This window comes from Haematobia irritans, chromosome 4 (assembly GCF_050003625.1).
Source record: "Haematobia irritans isolate KBUSLIRL chromosome 4, ASM5000362v1, whole genome shotgun sequence".
Classification (NCBI taxonomy): domain Eukaryota; kingdom Metazoa; phylum Arthropoda; class Insecta; order Diptera; family Muscidae; genus Haematobia; species Haematobia irritans.
Genome location: NC_134400.1, coordinates 131,288,787 through 131,312,012, shown reverse-complemented (window position 1 = coordinate 131,312,012; position 23,226 = coordinate 131,288,787). Strand labels below are relative to the sequence as shown.

General features: G+C 35.3%; 1 protein-coding gene across 1 annotated transcript in view; it reads left to right on the top strand.

Annotated features, from left to right (window-relative positions):
* Positions 1-23,226, top strand: part of LOC142235767 (uncharacterized) — a 79,435-nt gene that overhangs the window by 1,421 nt on the left and 54,788 nt on the right. The window contains exon 2 of the mRNA XM_075307024.1: positions 26-182. Coding sequence (XP_075163139.1) covers positions 26-182 — 157 coding nt within the window. The remainder of the gene's footprint in view (positions 1-25; positions 183-23,226) is intronic.

Genomic DNA, 23,226 nt, shown 5'->3' with positions numbered 1-23,226 from the left:
TTCTAAATTATGTTTTCTTCCACAGCACAACTCTATATCGGATTCTAATAACTAGTTACTACCGCAGTGAATCACTTTGCCTTATTCAAACCATCATTTATCATAATGGAAATATAAAATCATCGACACTTCTATCATCCATGCAGTTTGGTGGCCTGGGATGGAGCCTATCAATGAACGCTGTGAGTCGGAGCACAGCGGAGCAAATGCTCGACTAAAACACTCCCAACACGGCCATCCCACAGCTACATTATTTATCATTTTAAGAACATCCGTTCTTCGGGGCGAGCATGTTCGCGTAAATTTCTGCGAACCAATTACATGTTAACAAAAAAATAATTCATGTCAAAATAAAACTAAAATCATTTACTAAAATTTTTATTTTATATATATATCAATGTTTGTACTTATGTAATTTTTTCTCAGTATATACTCAGCAATAGATATTTATGTTGTCGCTCACTTGATTTGCAATGTTCTAAAACAAAAACATACTAACATTGTAAACATACATACACCTACTTACTTAAATATTTATTCCAAAGTAATGACAAACAAACTAGGTGAGCAACGAACATACAAACGTACTAACATATTTTGATCTTCACTACACTTCGGCCTCGGCGAGATCATCGGCTTTGTTTTTAACTTCAAAGCTTATATTAAATATGTAAACATTTAAAGAATTTCAAACATTATGTTTTAATTTAACGAGGCCTAGGTGTAACTTACATGCATAAAAAATTCTAATGAGAGATTAGAGAAATTTTTCAATATTCCAATGAATTTTGAAATTGGGTATTGAGATCAGACTGAAAATTATTCTTTTTTTTCTGTTTTTGGCTGCTGAACAATCCAGATCGTAAAATAACTGAACTAACCCATAAACTTTTTTTTCAGCAATTTGTGTTGAAACATTTGAGTATATACTTTGTTACTTAAGTAATAAATTCTGTGCAAATACTCAGTGTTTGAAATATTCTTTTCTTTTCTTTGGGAATTTTAATCGCGAATAGGTTTTCTTTCTTTTCGAAGACAATTCTTTAACAATGGTTGTTAGAGACCATATACCAACACCATATACCAAATTTCAGCCGGATCGGATGAAATATGCTTCTGTTAGAGGCTCCACAAGCCAAATCTGAGGGTCCCTTTATATGGGGGCTATACGTAAAAGTGGACCGATATGGCCCATTTGCAATACCATCCGACCTACATCGATAACAACTACTTGTGTCAAGTTTCAAGTCGATAGCTTGTTTCGTTCGGAAGTTAGCGTGATTTCAACTGACGGACGGACGGACGGACGGACATGCTTAGATCGACTCAGAATTTCACCACGACCCAGAATATATATACTTTATGGTGTCTTAGAGCAATATTTCGATGTGTTACAAACGGAATGACAAAGTTAATATACCCCCATGAATGACAAAGTTAATATACCCCCATGTTTTGTTACATGGTTTTCGCAACCATATTATTTTCTCGGAAATCATGTATCTGATTTCGGCAAGCAGGTTATATTTGACGAGAAAATAACATTTTAGTGACAAACATCATACATGGTCACCCTACAAAAATAACATTTTGCTCCTGAAACATGTTTGAGGTGATCATATTTCTTCTCTGCGTGTAAGAAATTTCTACAGAAACTCACAGCGAATGCTGTCAAACTAAATTAAAAAATGTTCAAGATTTCTTCTATTCAAAATTTGGTTTTCTACAGTAGGTTTACGACTTTTGCGACATACGTATTATACCGTCGCAAAAGTCACAGTTTGTGACAGGGCAACTCTGTTAATAAGTAGTCCAAGAGGAGTTGACGGACACCTTCAAATATAAAAGCGGGCATTAAGTTCGAGTTTTGCAGCTAAAAAAATTGAAAAAGTTTATTTTCTTTAAAACGAATTGTTAAAGAAACGTAAAAGGCAAAACAGGGCCATTTTAGAGCGATAATGCCAACTTAATACCGCCCTTAAAGGTAAATATGAAATTAGGTACAAAAAACACAAAAAGTTTTAAATGCATTTAAAATGGTGTTAAATGCTAGTAAAAAACTGTTCACGCCTAAATAAATTTATGTGTATATTATAAAATTATTTATGTATGTTTATACTTGACTTCACGTTCTTCTTTTGTTTGAGTTTTTACAATAAAAAAAAAAACAAGTAAGAAAGTCTAAAGTCGGGCGGGGCCGACTATATTATACCCTGCACCACTTTGTAAATCTAACTTTTCGATACCATATCACATCCGTCAAATGTGTTGGGGGCTATATATAAAGGTTTGTCCAAAATACATACATTTAAATATCACTCGATCTGGACAGAATTTGATAGACTTCTACAAAATCTATAGACTCAAAATTTAAGGCTAATGCACTAGGGTAGAACACAATGTTAGTAAAAAAATATGGGAAACATTTAAATCTGAAGCAATTTTAAGGAAACTTCGAAAAAGTTTATTTATGATTTATCGCTCGATATATATGTATTAGAAGTTTAGGAAAATTAGAGTCATTTTTACAACTTTTCGACTAAGCAGTGGCGATGTTGGTATTTTGACCATTTTTGTCGAAATCAAGAAAACATATATATGGGAGCTATATCTAAATCTGAACCGATTTCTTCCAAAATAGGGTTCTATTCTGAGCCAAAACACACACTTGTGCCAAATTTGAAGTCGATTGGACTAAAACTGCGACTTTGATTAGACTTAGACTTTGATTACAAAAATGTGTTCACGGACAGACGGACATGGCTATATCGACTAAGGAGCCCACCCTGAGCATTTTTGCCAAAGACACCATGTGTCTATCTCATCTCCTTCTTGGTGTTGCAAACATATGCACTAACTTATAATACCCTGTTCCCCAGTGTGGCGCAGGGTGTAATCATGAAAATATAAAAATAATTTATTTGGCAAAATATTATCAAATTTTTTAATTCAAATCCAAAACACTGAATTCGGATTAGACCTTAAGAAGTAATGCAAATTCAGTGCAACAGTTGTGGAAATAGTGGATATCCGTCCTATGACAAGGCCATGTTAAACTCATCGCTTCTGCCCCAATTTTGCATCTCTTCCTGATCTAAAATGAACTTGTTCGCAACTTTTTTTGCTGGGATGTAATGTTAATTACGCGACCTAACATTTAAGGTTGAATTACATACCGTGCGTCCGATGATTGAAGAGTTGGCATTTCTCTTTGAAATCAACAGCTCGAAAAGACTGCCGCCCTTCCATCAACGCACGGATTAACGCATGGTGTGTAATTAACCCTTTCACTACCGAAATAAACCTAATGATAAAAACTTTTATTTTTCTTCTTTTTTTACTTGTACTAAGAGCATGTAGAACAAAAATTGTCATTTCGAAAACCTACCTCAATTACTTCAAGAGCTATATGAGCTTGTTCTGAAAACTTGATTCTTGAATTGTGACCAAATGGCCTTGCGGAAATAAGCGCTTTTTGGCCTATAATATCTTTCATATTGTGAGAAAAAATACAAAAAAGAACCCGTAAAAATATCAGCTATAGTTTTTGCATAAATGTCCATTTACTAGAATCATATAGTACAAAAATTTTCTCAAATTTTCGTATTTTTCGTTTATTGTTAAAGAAGTTTATAAAAATGTATTTTAGACCTCACCAATATGGACAATATATATAGCTTATTTAGCTGAAAGCCTCTACTTTAAAATAACATCGAGAAATAAATCGAAACTAAGTGGGAAAATATAATTTGGTGTCTTTATCGAATGTCCTTCTAAGTGGACATCAGTAATGAAAGGGTTAAAAGTTTATGTTGCATAATCTTTCATATTATTTCAATTTTTTTCTGTGCAGTTTCTTCAAAACGAAGTCTGTGTATATAATTTTAAGCGGATATCGTTCTTTCATTCGGGGATTATCGAGATTTTAAAAAATCAATATACGCACTGAAATTACAGTGAACCAACCCACCGCGAAGAAAATTGTTGTTTAATATTAGACAATTTAGATTAGTTTAAGAAAAATTTAACTAAACAGTATTACAAACGTTGACATTACGGCGATATAACACAAATAAGTAAATATTTTTCAATAAATTCGAGAAAATTTACTAGACATAATTAATTTTTCACTTGTTACAGAAATTTTTGTAGTTTGCAGGAAATTGGAGTTAAAAATTGCAAGCATGTCTTTAGTATCATATGAAGTTCAAGATGGACTAAAAAAACTATTTGCGTGATATTAAACCAAATGCAACCAAAATTTTAGTATGCGAAATTTACAAAATATTAAGGACAAATTTCTTTAAAATAATGGCATTTTTATACCCTCCACCATGGGATGGGGGTATATTAACTTTGTCATTCCGTTTGTAAGACATCGAAATATTGCTCTAAGACCCCATAAAGTATATATATTCTGGTTCGTGGTGAAATTCTGAGTCGATCGGAGCATGTCCGTCCGTCCGTCTGTTGAAATCACGCCAACTTCCGAACGAAACAAGCTATCGACTTGAAACTTGGGACAAGTAGTTGTTATTGGTGTAGGTCAGATGGTATTGCAAATGGGCCATATCGGTCCACTTTTACCTATAGCCCCCATATAAACGGACCCCCAGATTTGGCTTGCGGAGCCTCTAAGAGAAGCAAATTTCATGCGATTCGGCTGAAATTTGGTACATGGTGTAAGTATATGGTCTCTAACAACCATGCAAAATTGGTCCACAACGGTCCATAATTATATATACACCGAAAGAATTTTCTTCGTAAAAAGAACGAAAATTTTCGTTAAAAGTACGAAATTTGTCATTGTTTTACAACCAAAGAAACTTTTCATTAAAAGTACGAAATATTTCGTACTTTTTACGAAGAAAAGTTCTTCCAAAATTTTCGTAGTTTGTAAGAAAACAATTCGTACTTTTTATGAAGAATCTTCGTATTTTTTATGAAAAATCTTCGTACTTTTTATGAAACAATTTCGTTCTTTTTATGAAAATGTTTCGTACTTTTTATAAAAAATTTACGTAGTTTTTATGAAAAATGTTCGTACTTTTTATGAAAAACTTTCGTACTTTTTTCTGAAAAATGTTCGAACTTTTAGAAAAAAATTTATAGTCGAAAGTGCATTTGGTTGTAGTTGCAAGTGTGAAAAATGACATCACTACTTTACATCTTAAGTTTTTGAATAATTTTTAGTTTTATTGCTTCACTTTTATTCATAGCGCGCTATCACCCAAATGAGAAGTAGCATAGACTTGCATAAAAAAATAGAATAAAGGAATGCACTCAAGCACATTATAAAAGACAATTTAATGCCGCGAACGGAAATTTTACAACTTCAATGAAACTTCTTCGTTATTTCAAAGAATATGTTTCGTACTTTTTATGAAGAAATTTTAACGCAGAATGTTTCGTAAAATTTTCGTAAAAACTTCTTCACAAAATTCATGAAAAGTGAAGAAAGTTTCGTTAAAAGTACGAACTTTTTACGAAGAAAAGTTTATGTAGAATGTTTCGTAGAAGTTTCGTATATTCGTAAAATGTTCTTCGTAAAATTTACGAAAATGAATGAAAATTTCGTTATTTTAATGAAGAATTCAGGAAGAATAGTTAATGAAGAATTCTTCGTAAAATTAACGAAGAGAATTCTTTCGGTGTAGCGCCCGTATAAACCGATCCCCAAATTTGGCTTTCGGAGCCTCTAAGAGAAGAAAATTTCATCCGATCCGGCTGAAATTTGGTACATTGTGTTAGTATATGGTCTCTAACAACTATGCAAAAAGTGGTCCATATCGGCAAATAATTATATATAGCCCCCATATAAACCGATCCTCCGATTTGGCTTGCGGAGCCTCTAAGAGAAGAAAATTTCATCCGATCCGGCTGAAATTTGGTACATGGTGTTAGTATATGGTCTCTAACAACTATGCAAAAAGTGGTCCATATCGGCAAATAATTATATATAGCCCCCATATAAACCGATCCCCCGATTTGGCTTGCGGAGCCTCTAAGAGAAGCAAATTTCACCCGATCTGGCTGAAATTTGATACATGGTGTTAGTATATGGTCTCTAATATCATGCAAAAATTGGTCCACATCGGTGCATAATTATATATAGCCCCCATATAAACCGATCACCAGATTTGACCTCCGGAGCCTCTTGGAAGACCAAAATTCATCTGATTCAGTTGATATTTGGTACGTGGTGTTAATATATGGCCTTAAACGCCCATGCAAAAATTGGTCGAAATCGGTCCATAATTATATATAGCCCCCATATAAACCGATCCCCAGATTTGACCTCCGGAGCCCCTTGGAAGAGCATCCGATTCGGTTTAAATTTGGTGCGTCATGTTAGTATATGGTATCCAACAACCATGCAGAAATTGGTTCATATCAGTCCATAATTATATATAGCACCCATATAAACCGATCCCCAGATTTGACCTCCGGTGCCTTTTGGAGAAGCAAAATTCATCCGATCTGGTTGAAATTTGGTACGTGGTGGTAGTATATGATATTTAACAAGCATGCCAAAAGTGGTCCATATCAGTTCATAATCATATATAGCCCCTATATAAACCGATTCCGAGATTTTGTTTTGGAGCCTCTTGGAGGAGCAAATTTCATCCGAGTCAGTTGAAATTTGGTACATTATGCTAGTATATGGCCGTTAGCAACCATGCCTAACAAGGTCCATATCGGTATATAGTGATATATGTAGCCCTCACATAAATCGATCCCCAATCACACAAAAATTGGTCCATATTAAGTTCATAATTGTATATAGCCCCCATATAAGCGACCCCCATATTTCAATTCTGGCTCTCTACGTACCATGCAAAAGTCCATATCGATTCGTAATTATTTGTAGACTTACCTACACATACCTTTTTTGTCTAATATGTATACGTATGGACTAATTCACAAATTAGGAAACGATTTAAGATACCACAACCCAAGTAATTCGATTGTGGATGACAGCCATTCGTAGAAGTTTCTACGCAATCCATGGTGGAGGGTACATAAGATTCGGCCTGGCCGAACTTACGGCCATATATACTTGTTATTCTTCAAAAGTTTTTACTTCAAAAATTTTTTTCATTAAATTTAGGACACAAATTGTGTAAATGTGCGTCCCTTGTCGCTTGTCTTTATTTCCATGCGTTATAAAACGAAAATACAAAATTGGTTAAAAACCTTCCCTCGCCCCCCTTCCCTGCTCATATGATGGATGGAGTTTATAAAAATATGAAACTAGACAAAGTTCAATTAGCCACAATTGATTCACATCACAAGAGATTTCATCCAATTTATCGACAATAATGTGTGATTGCAATTAGATCGACCGATTTCGTGTCGAAAATTATAAATAGTAAATAGTGCCTTAATTAATTCCCAAACACAAATGGTGTTAACAAACAATATGACCATCCCCTGGCCTTCCCACAAAGAAAACGAAAAAAATATTCCAACGCACGCACATCCAATCCCTTGTAACCTACAATGATAGAGGACGGTTAGGTCGACGAATGGATGAATGGATGGGATGAACAACAATGAAAACATACAAATCATCCAAATTAACAAATGTTTGAGAATCAATCACTCTGCCAGGTATTCAATAATACTTGTGGCTCATACGTGTACATGCTTCGGATGTGAACACAAATACCTGTAGATCTATAATCATTCCGTTTTATTCCCAATCTACCTGTATGCTGGCATGTCAAAAAAAAAAAAAAACACACACACAACCATTATCTATAGACACCCCAGAAGAACCAAAGTAAAATGAATAGACAGACCATGTTTTGCTGACATCTATTGAAACACCTCCTCCTCCTATTAGTGGTAAGGCCTAAGCTGTGAAATGTTTTCGTTTGTGCCACTGCTGCTAATCCATCGCCTCAAACGTATGGAACGCATCAATTTTCATTAATCATTTCCTCGTTTAATAAGGAAATACCTTACCAACATCCATACACGTGTGGCCACATACACATACACTCTCTCTCTTACTCTTACTCTCAAGCCAAATATAAAATCAAATGCTTAGACTAGAGAAGACATTTTCACATGCCCACAAAGATATACACATGTTCAGGAATTTGTTTGTATGAAATTATTACTCGTCCCTTGAAATGAATTTGTGAGTGACTCAACATGTGTTCGAGAAATCCTTTACCAAGGTCTCTTGTAAGTTTTGTATCTAGTAATGCACAGTGATTTTGAAATATAATGTTATTCACTTAAAGCTACTAACAGCTACATGTGCATTTAATGCCATATTGCATCTACAGTCTTCAGATAAAGTCCGTCATGACAGCCATGCGAGGGAGATTGTATTTATAATCACAAGTGAGTAAAGTAGAAAGTCTGACGGGGCCGACTATAGCATACCCTAAACTACCCCTACTGAATTAGTAAACATTGCTTGTGGGGTATCAATGGTATAAGTTTGGGACATAGACCGCTTTTCCATATTTAAGAACATTAATGTAAATGGTTATGGGAGTTTTATCACAATCTATAGAGTTAGTGTGCCACTAATATTTATTTCATTATTAAACCAAGTGAGTAAAGTAGAAAGTCGGGCGGGGCCGACTATATCATACCCTAAACCACCCCTTCTGAATTAGTAAACTTAAGCATTTGTGGGGTATCATTGGTATAGGTTTTGGGGTATCATTGATATAGGTTTTGGAGACTTCCATATTTAAGAACATAAAGGGGGGGAGGGGGGCGCGGTACATGTTTATGGGAGTTTATAGGAGCTATAGTTTATTTTGCACCTAAAGAGTTAGTACGCCACTAATATTGAGTCCATTATTAAAACAAGTATATACGGCCGTAAGTTTGGCCAGGCCGAAGCTTATGTACCCTCCACCATGGATTGCGTAGAAACTTCTACTGAAGACTGTCATCCACAATCGAATTACTTGGGTTGCGGTAACACTTGTCGATGGCAAGGTATCTTAAAACTTCCTAACACCGTCTTCTAAATTACAAGGTAGTCCATACGTAGTATATATTAAACTAAAAAAGGTCGATTAAATACGTATATAATTAAGTTTAAAGTTTCTATAGAAATAAAATTTTGACAACATTTTTTATAGAAGTAAAATTTGGAAAAAAAATTTCTATAGAAATAAAATTTTGACAAAATTTTCTATAGAAATAAAATTTTGACAAAATTTTCTATAGAAATAAAATTTTGACAAATTTTCTATAGAAATAACATTTTGACAATGTTTTCCATAAAACTAAAATTTTGGTAGATTATTTTTGGCTCGAGTGGCAACCATGAATATGAACCGATATGGACCAATCGGATCGGTTTATATGGGGGCTATATATAATTATCGACCGATGTGGACCAATTTTTGCATGGTCATTAGAGAACATATACCAATACCATGTACCAAATTTCAGCAGAATCGGATGAAATTTGCTTCTCTTAGAGGCTCCACAACCCAAATCGGGGGATCGGTTTATATGGGGGCTATATATAATTATGGACCGATGTGGGCTAATTTTTGCATGGTTGTTAGAGACCATATACTAACACCATGTACCAAATTTCAGCCGGATCGGATGAAATTGGACCAATTTTTGCATGGTTGTTAGAGACCATATACTAACACCATGTACCAAATTTCAGCCGGATCGGATGAAATTTGCTTCTCTTAGAGCGATCGCAAGCCAAATTTGGGGGTCCGTTTATATGGGGGCTATACGAAAAAGTGGACCGATATGGACCAATTTTTGCATGGTTGTTCGAGACCATATACTAACACCATGTACCGAATTTCAGCCGGATCGGATGACATTTGCTTCTCTTAGAGCAATCGCAAGCCAATTTTGGGGGTCCGTTTATATGGGGGCTGTACGTAAAAGTGGACCGATATGGCCCATTTACAATACCAACCGACCTACATCAATAACAACTACTTATGCCAAGTTTCAAGTCGATAGCTTGTTTCGTTCGGAAGTTAGCGTGATTTCAACAGACGGACGGACATGCTCAGATCGACTCAGAATTTCACTACGACCCAGAATATATATACTTTATGGGGTCTTAGAGCAATATTTCGATGCGTTACAAACGGAATGACAAAGTTAATATACCCCCATCCTATGGTGGAGGGTATAACAAGTAAGTAAAGTCTAAAGTCGGGCGGGGCCGACTATATTATACCCTTAGGTTAGGTTAGGTTAGGTTAGGTTATGTGGCAGCCCGATGTATCAGGCTCACTTAGACTATTCAGTCCATTGTGATACCACAGTGGTGAACTTCTCTCTTATCACTGAGTGCTGCCCGATTCCATGTTAAGCTCAATGACAAGGGACCTACTTTTTATAGCCGAGTCCGAACGGCGTTCCACATTCCAGTGAAACCACTTAGAGAAGCTTTGAAACCATCAGAAATGTCACCAGCATTACTGAGGTGGGATAATCCACCGCTGAAAAACTTTTTGGTGTTCGGTCGTAGCAGGAATCGAACCCACGACCTAGTGTATGCAAGGCGGGCATGCTAACCATTGCACCACGGTGGCTCCCTTCACCCCTATACTTCACATTTGCTGGAAAGCTATATAAAGGAGACAATTTTTTTACTTCTACAAAATCGTTAGAATTAAAATTTAAATCGGCTATCCAATTGGAGGAAACTTCCATTGAAAATGTGTCTAAAATGTGTAACAGTCTACCATATTTCACCAACTCTGGTGTACGTATATATGGGAGCTATATATAATCTGAACCGATTTTGACTAAATTTGACATAGTTAGAATAACATAGAATAATAATAGTTAGAATAATAATCCTGCTATCTATGCGAAATTTCACGTCAATGGGAGTATAACTTTGGCCCCCCTGGTCATATGAGTGCAAATACGACGGAAGAATATATATGGGAGCCATATCTAAATCTGAACCGATTTCAACCAAATTTGGCACAATTACCGATACTACTAAACGCACTCCTTGTACGAAATTTGAAGCAAATCACGGCAAAACCCTGGATTTTGAGGCCATATAAGTTCAAATCGGACGAAAAATATATGGGAGCTATATCTAAATCTGAACCGATTTTGACCATATTTGGCACATACAATAGTATCATTAAAAGTACCGCTTGTGCAAATTTTGAAGTAAGTCAGGGCAAAACTCTGGCTTTTGAGACCATATAAGTCCAACTCGGGCGAAAGATATATATGTGAGCTATATCTAAATCTGAACCGATTTTAAACAAAATTTGACACGCTTAACGATACTATTAAACGTAATCCTTGTGCAAAATTTGAAGCCAGTCAGGGCAAAACTCTGGATTTTGAGGTCATATAAGTCCAAATCGGACGAAAGATATATATAGGAAGCTATATCTAAATCTGAACCGATTTTAACAAAATTTGACACACTTAACGATACTATTATACCCCTTGTGCAAAATTTGAAGCAAATCACGACAAAACTCTGGCTTTTGTGGATATATAAGTTCAAATCGGACGAAAGATATATATGGGAGCTATATCTAAATTTGAACCGATTTCAATCAAATTTACCAAGCATTGGTAGAATGTCAATTCTACCCTCTGTGCAAAATTTCACGAAGATCGGTATTAAACTTTGGCCTCTGTGGTCATATGAGTCTAAATCGGACGGAAGATATATATGGGAGCTATATCTAAATATGAACCGATTTGGCTGATATTTTGCAAGACTTTCGAGATTCATAAAATATTTGGATGTACGGTATTTCAAGAAAATCGGTTGATAAACACGCTAACTATGACCACATTGGGGATAAATATATATGGCAGCTATATCTAAATCTGAACCGATTTTTTCCAAAACCAATAGCGATTGTCTCTGTCCCAAAACGACCCTATGCCAAATTTGAGGACGATCGGACTTAAATTGCGAGCTGTACTTTGTGCACAAAATTACATATACAGACAGACGGACGGACAGACAGACAGACGGACATCGCTAAATCGACTCAGAATTTAATTCTAAGACGATCGGTATACTAAAAGATGGGTCTATGACCACTATTTCTTGGCGTTACATACAAATGCACAAACTTATTATACCCTGTACCACAGTAGTGGTGAAGGGTATAAAAAGAGAAAATCGGTCAATTAGTTGTGGGTAATAAATCCAAATTTGTAAAAATCGGGCAATATTAGTCCGATTACTAAATACGAACAGCTAGTACATCAAAATTTGAGTAACATGCATATATATGGAAGCAATATGTAAATCTGAACCAATTTGCATAATATTTTTCGGGTTTGATAAATACCACAAAAAGTTACCTTGTGCAAAATTTGAGTTAAGAAATGAGGCCTCTATGGTCAAACATAAGGTTATTAGGGGCAAATTTTTTAAAATCGGGCGATACATATATGGGAGCTATACATACATCTGATCCGATTTCGATGAAATTTTGCACATACCGTTAGTACTATAGAGAACTGGATCTAGCCAACTTTGAGTAAGATGGGAAAATCGGGCTATACATATATATGGGAGCTATATCTCAATCTGAACCGATTTCGATTAAATTTTGCACATACAGTTAGTGCTATAACAAATTACATTTGGTCAACTTTGAGTAAGATCGGTTGATAAATAAGAGTTTTATGGCCAAATTTAGAAAAATCGAGCGGTATATATATATGGGAGCTATAGCTACATCTGAACCGATTTCGATGATTTTTGGCACATATAGTTAGTGCTATAGAAGAAGATTATATTTAGCCAACCTTGAGTAAGATCGGTTGATAAATAAGGGTTTTGTGGTCACATTTGGGAAAATCGGGCGATACATATATATGAGAGCTATATCTAAATCAGAACCGATTTGGATGAAATTTTGCAGACTTGAAGAGCGATGAAAAAGATTATTTTTTTGCCAAATTTGGTGACGATCCGTTTGCAAAAAAAACGCAACGTAACCCCATTTGTCGAAACCGGGCGATACATATATATCTAAATTTGATCCAGTTTCTTCCAAATTCAATAGCGTTCGTCCTTGTGCCCAAAAAACTCCCTGTCCCAAATTTCATCAAAATCGGTTAGTAATTGCGACTGGAATCCTGTGAACAACAAATACATGGACAGACGGACGGACACCAAGCACTAGATCGATTCAGGAGGTGATTCTAGGTAAAGGTAGAATGCATTCCATATATTAGTTAACATTTTCCTAAAGGGTGATGCGGTCAAAATTGGTCAATATAAACTTGACTATTTCTTTCAATTTTGCATTTAAAATACCTGAACACCCCTCATTTGAAGGTGTGTGTGTAGAATGTTGCTCCTATTTTGATTTTGGAATTCACTCTTCAGTTGTCAAAATGCCGTTCAAGCAAGAAGAGCAGCGTATCAAAATTTTGCTCGCGCATCGCGAAAATCCGAGCTACTCGCACGCAAAGCTGGCAAAATCGTTAAAAGTTGCCAAATCAACCGTTACAAATGTAATTAAAGTGTTTGGGGAACGTTTGTCGACAGCCAGGAAGTCTGGATCGGGGGGAAATCGAAAACCGGAAGCCGCTGAGACGACAAAGAGATTTGCCGGTAGTTTCAAGCGAAGCCCTAACCTCTCTCACCGAGATGCCGCAAATAAGCTGGGTGTATCGTCTACAACCGTGCATCGAGCCAAAAAACGAGCCGGACTATCGACTTACAAGAAGGTAGTGACTCCAAATCGCGATGATAAACAAAATACGACGGCCAAAGCGCGATCCCGGAGGCTGTACACGACGATGCTGACGAAGTTTGACTGCGTGGTAATGGACGACGAAACCTACGTCAAAGCCGACTACGAGCAGCTTCCGGGACAGGAGTTTTATACGGCAAAATGAAGGGGAAAGGTAGCAGATATTTTCAAGCACATAAAACTATCAAAGTTCGCAAAGAAATATCTGGTTTGGCAAGCCATCTGTAACTGTGGCTTGAAAAGCAGCAGTTTCATAGCTTCCGGGACTGTCAGCCAAGAAATTTACGTGAAAGAGTGTTTGAATAAACGTCTGCTGCCTTTCCTGAAGAAACACGGTTGTTCCGTACTGTTTTGGTGGATTTGGCATTGTGCCATTACGGTAAAAAGGCCATGAAGTGGTACGCCGCCAACAACGTGCCGGTGGTTCCCAAGGACAAGAACCCTCCCAACACGCCAGAGCTCCGCCCAATTGAGAAATACTGGGCTATTGTGAAGCGGAACCTAAAGAAGACCAAAAAAAACTGCTAAGGACGAGCAGCAGTTCAAGGCAAACTGGCTTTCTGCGGCGAAGAAGGTGGACAAGGTGGCTGTACAAAATCTGATGGCAGGTGTTAAGCGTGAGGCCCGGCAATTCGGATTTGGAAAAGCGAAAGCCTAACTGAATATTTTTCCTGAATTTTATACTAATTGAACTTGAAAAAGAAATTTAAATTGATTTTTTAAATAAACGATTTCACCGATTTACACGCGTTTTCCCTTGACCAAATTTTGACCGTATCACCCTTTATCAAGCACTGATACTCTCAAAAAAAATTGCTTCTTTAACATATGTTCCAAACATATTTTGCAGGAAGCACATGTATTATTGGATACTGCCGAAACATTAATATGTTTGTTTTATTGAGTCCAAAAATATTATATGCTTGGAAGAATTTTTCCCAAAGACGACTGTGCTCATTGCCCAACATATTCGTAATTTTCAATTCCACGAAATATTTTAGTTCTTGGCACCTTTTTCTGTAATACAAATAATGTTGAAGAAATTATTCACTTTTATAATTTTTTTAAATTTTACCTTGCCTGCACGGAGAATCGAACCGAGGACCATACAGTTTGTAAGCCAACACACTATCCACTGGACTACGTAGCTGTTATAGTCACCAGTAGATAATTATCGTTATAAGTTACATTTATATAGCATAGTTTGCAGCGCCCACGAGCCCATGCAAACATAACATTATTTAACAGAAACATACATTTGTTTGCCACGTGGAGCAGTGGCTAGCATGTCTGCCTTGCATGCAAAGGGTCGTGGGTTCAATCCCTGCTCCGACCGAACACTTTTTTTTTTAATTTACACATTTATATTTATACTATATTAAATTTTTATAATGAAACTTCGAAATGTGGGTTATTAATCATTTTACTGTCCGAACTCTAAAAAGAGTATAGTGCCCTTTCGTTATTTTTATGAAGACCACTGATTTCTTTTAACGAACCAAGAAAAATTGTGTCCATAATGCCAAAATGATAAACAAAACACATGTCCACACATACATAAAATGCTGCGCTCAAGGCGATAACATAAGCTGTTTGTTTTTCAAATGTCTATTCTCTTGGTTCCGAATGTCTATTCTCTTTATTCAAATTAAATAATATTTAGTCTTAAGCATATCAAATTTTTGGCCTTATCATAAAACAAGTTTACGAAACAACATACAAGCGGTTTCACAGAAATTCGATTCTCACGCTGTGTTATGTTGATATCTTTCGTCAACCCTCCCGGTTTCCATCTCTATTTCTTTCTTTATACTCTCTCTGTCGCTTTGAATAAAATATCACAACATATGTATGTTTAGTCGAAATTTGTAAATATATATAAGTTTGCATTCACACATATGATTTTTATGAAACATTCATGCCCCAAACATAATATATTCTAACATATTAACATAGATGTCTCAAACATTTAGTGTTAGTTTAGGAACATTACATGTTTGCACTTAAATATATTGTGTTTTAAAATTGTGCCCGAAACACATTTGGTTTATATCGGAACATATGAAAAACATATTTTTCTAACAGTGTAGGTAAATCATTTGAGTACATTGTACATGGCAAAGGTCCAAGTATGGATCCCTGAGGAACAACCCTTTTTGTTGTCATAAGTGACGATGCATTGTTACCAGAAACAGTTAGTTGTTTTCTGTCTTCCAAGTAGCTAGACTTTAATCGTACAGTGGGTTCAGTGAAAGAAAACAAGTGTGTGAGTTTATAGTACAAAGTCGGATAATGGACAGTGTCAAAAGCTTTCGAATGATCTAGCAGTACCAAAATAGAGACTTCATTTTTGTCAAGATTATTACGTATGGATTCTGCAATCATAACTTGTTAACATCTTATGTTCAGTTATGTATTGGAGAATTTGTAGATTAACAAGTCTTTCAAACACTTTCGAGAGAAATGGTAAAATCGCAATAGGGCGGAATTCAATGGCACCCTTTGGCCAGTTTCCACAGTGTTGGAAATGGACTAGTTGTTATAATAGTATTTATAATATCAGAAATATATTTAAGTATACTCGGAACAATAAGCTTGAGGTGGAAGTTAAAGTTCACGGACTATAGAAATCAGCATTTACCCCTGGCATCGGTATATTTACAAACTTTTCATTAAGTACGTTCGAGTTATGACTACACCCTCAAAAAAAAAAAACAAAAAAATAACTTCTTATCACTTACGATGTTTCCCCAAAAATAAATGGCAGCACTGCATTACACCACTGTGCATCCCCAACTATGATTAAAATGAGTTTATGAAAGCGTAACAAATACTCACATCCCATTCACGATCAAATACAAAGACAAATTAATTTCAATGACTTTAACTGTTAAATATACGTTAACAGAGTTTAACCCATCGCCTCATTCTCATCAACGTAGCCTTGATATGTGAGGTACGGTTTATTTCTCTCTCAGCATCTCTTCTACTTCAGAAAAAGACTATGTTTCTTTGTGTGTGTGCTCTATGCTTAGCATTGTTATTAGTTTTGGTATTTGGATGTTATTAATTGGCCCACATTGTTGGTTAGGAATTGAAAAAAAAAAACTAAAAAAATATGATGTGTAATATTTCATTGGTATCGTTTGAAAAGCAATTCAATGGGGCGTTATAAATGTGGGTTAACAAAAAAAAAAAAAACACACACGAAAACAGTAGTGTGTCATTACAAATGGGCGTTTGTTTTCAAAACAAATCCCATAATTTTTGGGTTAAATGTTTACAAATACATCAATTTTTTTAGAAAGGATTTAAAACAAAACATAAGGCGTTATTCTCATGCTATTTGTAGTTTAGTGTTTTGATGGAACAATTTAATCACGCTTTGTGTATTTTTTGGACCGAGTTTTTATACCCTCCATCATAGGATGGGGGTATATTAACTTTGTCATTCCGTTTGTAACACATCGAAATATTGCTCTAAGACCTCATAAAGTATATATATTCTGGGTCGTGGTGAAATTCTGAGTCGATCTAAGCATGTCCGTCCGTCTGTTGAAATTACGCTAACTTCCGAACGAAACAAGCTACGACTTGAAACTTGGCACAAGTAGTTGTTATCGATGTAGGTCGGATGGTATTGAAAATGGGCCATATCGGTCCACTTTTACGTATAGCCCCCATATAAAGGGACCCTCAGATTTGGCTTGTGGAGCCTCTAACAGAAGCATATTTCATCCGATCCCTGAAATTTGGTATATGGTGTTGGTATATGGTCTCTAACAACCATGCAAAAATTGGTCCACATCGGTCCATAATTATATATAGACCCCATATAAACCCATCTCCAGATTTGGCTTGCGGAGCCTCTAACAGAAGCATATTTCATCCGATCCGGCTGAAATTTGGTACATGGTGTTGGTATATGGTCTCTAACAACCATGCAAAAATTGGTCCACATCGGTCCATAATTATATATAGCCATATTGCGGAGCCTCAAAGAGAAGAAAATTTCATCCGATCCGGCTGAAATTTGGTACATGATGTTGGTATCTGGTCTCTAACAATCATGCAAAAATTGGTTCACATCGGTCCATAATTATATATAGCCCCCATATAAACCGATCCCCAGATTTGCCTTGCGGAGCCTCAAAGAGAAGCAAATTTCATCCGATCCGGCTGAAATTTGGTACATGATGTTGGTATATGGTCTCTAACAATCATGCAAAAATTGGTCCACATCGGTCCATAATTATATATAGACCCCATATAAACCCATCTCCAGATTTGGCTTGCGAAGCCTCAAAGAGAAGCAAATTGCATCCGATCCGGCTGAAATTTGGTACATGGTATTGGTATATGGTCTCTAACAACCGTGCAAAAATTGGTCCACATCGGTCCATAATTATATATAGCGCCCATATAAACCGATCCCCAGATTTGGGTTGCGGAGCCTCAAAGAGAAGCAAATTTCATCAGATCCGCCTGAAATTTGGTACATGATATTGGTATATGGTCTCTAACAACCATGCAAAAATTGGTCCACATCGGTTCATAATTATATATAGCCCCCGTATAAACCGACCAGATTTGGCTTGCGAAGTCTCCACGAGAATCAAATTTCATCCAATCCGGTTGTAATTTGGAACATGGTGTTAGTATATGATCTTTAACAACCGTGCCAGAATTGGTCCACATCGGTTCATAATTATATATAGCCCCCATATAAAACGTTCTCCAGATTGGACCTCCGGAGCCTCTTGGAGGAGCAAAATTCATCCGATCCGGTTCAAATTAGGAACGTGGTGTTAGTATATGGTCGCTAACAACCATACCAAAATTGGTCCAATCACACAAAAATTGGTCCATATCGGTTCATAATCATGGTTGCCACTAGAGCCAAAAATAATCTACCAAAATTTTATTTATATAGAAAATTTTGTCTAAATTTTATTTCTATAGAAAATTTTGTCAAATGTTATTTCTAGAGAAAATTTTGTAAAAATTTTATTCGGTTCATAATAAAATTTTCATCATTGTCAAAATTTTATATCTATAGAAAATTTTGTCAAAATTTTATTTCTATAGAAATTTTGTTCAAATTTTATTCGGTTCATAATCATGGTTGCCACTCGAGCCAACAATAATCTACCAAGATTTTATTTCTATAGAAAATTTTGTCAAAAGTTTATTTCTATAGAAAATGTTGTTAAAATTTTATTTCTGAAGAAATTTTTGTCAAAAATTTCTTTCTATAGAAAATTTTGTCAAAATTTTTATTTCTATAGAAAATTTTGTGAAAATTTTATTTCTATAGAAAATTTTGTTAAAATGTTATTTCTGTAGAAAATTTTGTCAAATTTTATGTCTACTTTGTCAAACTGAATTATATACGTATTGGATCGATCTTTTTTGATTTAATATATTCCACGTATGGACTTACATACAATTTAGAAGAAGGTGTTAGGAGGTTTTAAGATACCTTGCCATCGGCAAGCGTTACCGCAACTTAAGTAATTCGATTGTGGATGGCAGTGTTTAGAAGAAGTTTCTACGCAATCCATGATGGAGGGTACATAAGCTTCGGCCTGGCCGAACTTACGGCCGTATATACTTGTTTTAAATAAATTTATCAAATCTATTCTTCGGTATTGTATGCTTATCATCGGAAGGGAGTATACAAAGTCATGCCATTTGTAAGATATCGAAGTACGACTAAACATATTTCATGTCTTTAAAAGATTTAATGCCTTTAAAATACAGATGCGAATTTCTCTAATATAATTTTTTTTCTTGTTCAAAAGTTGATAAACTTTTCAATGAAGTTGTTTTATCTCTATAGTTAAGTGATTCGATTTAAAAAATGGGTATATCAACATCAAAGAAAATTTCATTTGACTAAGGTCAAATTGGCTGTTTTTCACTTGAAACATAGCATTATACTGTCTTTGACACTTTTTTAAAGGACGTTGATAGCACATGAAGAAAAAATTTGAAAAAAGAATAAATTAAAATTTTTTTCCTACACTGAAAAAAATATTGACCTAATATGGAAGATTATGCAACTTAAATTTTAGGACTCGAAATTACGCAATGCTAAGGACAAAATTCTTTAAACAATGATATTTTAATTAAAAGAAAGTTTATAATCCTTGCTTCAAGAATTTTTTTCATTAAATTTAGGACACAAATCTTGAAATTTTGCGTCTCTCTGCTGAAGTTGTAGATCTTTGAAGTAAGGCAAATTTTCCTTAAAATAAAGAAAAACATTTTTAATTTAAAGAAATCGTCTTTAACTCAACTGACATATTGCATTTTTAAATTTATGATAAAAACGCTTTAAATATAGGCTAAGACTTATTTTAAGGATTTGCATCTTTGGTTTAAAGTTTTATTTTTTTTTTTGAGCATTAAGAAACAGTTTTTACTTTAAAGTACCTGGCATAATTTGAATTTTGAAATTGGAATATGTTTGTACATAAATACCTTTATTTATTAATATAACACATAAATACCTTTATTAATATATGAATGAGATCAGTATCCAATTTTAATTCTATTTATCCTAAATTTAAAGACCACCCAAGGTCCGTAAAAAATGTCTTTTTATACCCTCCATCATAGGATGGGGGTATATTAACTTTGTCATTCCGTTTGTAACACATCGAAATATTGCTCTAAGACCCCATAAAGTATATATATATTCTGGGTCGTGGTGAAATTCTGAGTCGATCTAAGCATGTCCGTCCGTCCGTCCGTCCGTCCGTCCGTCCGTCCGTCTGTTGAAATCACGCTAACTTCGGAACGAAACAAGCTATCGACTTGAAACTTGGCACAAGTAGTTGTTATCGATGTAGGTCGGATGGTATTGAAAATGGGACATATCGGTCCACTTTTACGTATAGCCCCCATATAAAGGGACCCTCAGATTTGGCTTGTGGAGCCTCTAACAGAAGCATATTTCATCCGATCCGGCTGAAATTTGGTATATGGTCTCTAACAATCGTGCAAAAATTGGTCCACATCGGTCCATAATTATATATAGCCCCCATATAAATCGATCCCCAGATTTGGCTTGCGGAGCCTAAAAGGGAGGTAAATTTCATCCGATCCGGCTGAAATTTGGTACATGGTGTTGGTATATGGTCTCTAACAACCATGCAAAAATTGGTCCACATCGGTCCATAATTATATATAGCCCCCATATAAACCGATCCCCAGATTTGGCTTGCGGAGCCTCAAAGAGAAGAAAATTTCATCCGATCCGGCTGAAATTTGGTGCATGATGTTGGTATATGGTCTCTAACAACCATGCAAAAATTGGTCCATATCGGTCCTTAATTATATATAGCCCCCATATAAACCGATCCCCAGATTTGGCTTGTGGAGGCTCTAAGAGAAGCATATTTCATCCGATCGGCTGAAATTTGGTACATGGTGTCGGTATATGGTCTCTAACAATCATGCAAAAATTGGTCCACATCGGTCCATAATTATATATAGCCCCCATATAAACCCACCTCCAGATTTGGCTTGCGGAGCCTAAAAGGGAGGTAAATTTCATCCGATCCGGCTGAAATTTGGTACATGATGTTGGTATATGGTCTCTAACAACCATGCAAAAATTGGTCCACATCGGTTCATAATTATATATAGCCCCATATAAACCGATCCCCAGATTTGGCTTGCGAAGTCTCCAAGAGAAGCAAATTCATCCAATCCGGTTGTAATTTGGAACATGGTGTTAGTATATGATCTTTAACAACCGTGCCAGAATTGGTCCATATCGGTCCATAATTATATATAGCCCCCATAATAAAACGTTCTCCAGATTTGACCTCCGGAGCCTCTTGGAGGAGCAAAATTCATCCGATCCGATTCAAATTAGGAACGTGGTGTTAGTATATGGTCGCTAACAACCATACCAAAATGGTTGCCACTAGAGCCAAAAATAATCTACCAAAATTTTATTTGTATAGAAAATTTTGTCAAAAATTTTATTTCTATAGAAAATTTTGTCAAAATTTATTTTCTAGAGAAAATTTTGTTAACATTTTATTCGGTTCATCATCCGTATACTAAAAGGTTGGTCTATGATTTACTCCTTCTTGGCGTTACATACAAATGCACAAACTTATTATACCCTGTACCACAGTAGTGGTGAAGGGTATAATTATTTATGTATATTTATACTCGACTTCATCATAAAATTTTCATCATTGTCAAAATTTTATTTCTATAGAAAATTTTGTCAAAATTTATTTCTATAGAAAATTTTGTTCAAATTTTATTCGGTTCATAATCATGGTTGCCACTCGAGCCAAAAATAATCTACCAAGATTTTATTTCTATAGAATATTTTGTCAAAAGTTTATTTCTATAGAAAATTTTGTTAAAATTTTAGTTCTGTAGAAATGTTGTCAACATTTTCTTTCCATAGAAAATTTTGTCAAAATTTTTATTTTCTATAGAAAATTTTGTTAAAATTTTATTTCTGTAGAAAATTTTGTCAAAATTTTATGTCTACTTTGTCAAACTGAATTATGTACGTATTGGATCGATCTTTTTTGATTTAATATATACCACGTATGGACTTACATACAATTTAGAAGATGGTGTTAGGAGGTTTTAAGATACCTTGCCATCGGCAAGCGTTACCGCAACTTAAGTAATTCGATTGTGGATGGCAGTGTATAGAAGAAGTTTCTACGCAATCCATGATGGAGGGTACATAAGCTTCGGCCTGGCCGAACTTACGGCCGTATATACTTGTTTTTTTTTTAAGAAGCCACATCTCTGACTCGGAATCAATACTAAAATCCTTAAGGAAAGGTCAAAATCTTTGGATCCAAGTAAACTTTTTTTGGGTGTACAATGAAAAACTTTATTTTCTTTAAAATGAATTATTAAAGAAAAGTAAAAGGAAAAACAGGGTCGTTTTAGAGCAATAATGCCAACTTAATACCAGCCTGCTAGTAAAAAACTATTCAAGCCTAAATAAATTTATGTGTATAGTATAAAACAAGTAAGGAAAGTCTAAAGTCGGCGGGGCCGACTATATTATACCCTGCACCACTTTGTAGATCTAAATTTTCGATACCATATCACATCCCTCAAATGTGTTTTGGGGGCTATATATAAAGGTTTGTCCCAAATACATACATTTAAATATCACTCGATCTGGGCAGAATTTGATAGACTTCTACAAAATCTATAGACTCAAAATTTAAGTCGGCTAATGCACTAGGGTGGAACACAATGTTAGTAAAAAATATGGGAAACGTTTAAATCTGAAGCAATTTTAAGGAAACTTCGAAAAAGTTTATTTATGATTTATCGCTCGATATATATGTATTAGAAGTTTAGAAAATTAGAGTCATTTTTACAACCTTTCGACTAAGCAGTGGCGATTTTACAAGGAAAATGTTGGTATTTTTACCATTTTTGTCGAAATAAGAAAAACATATATATGGGAGCTATATCTAAATCTGAACCGATT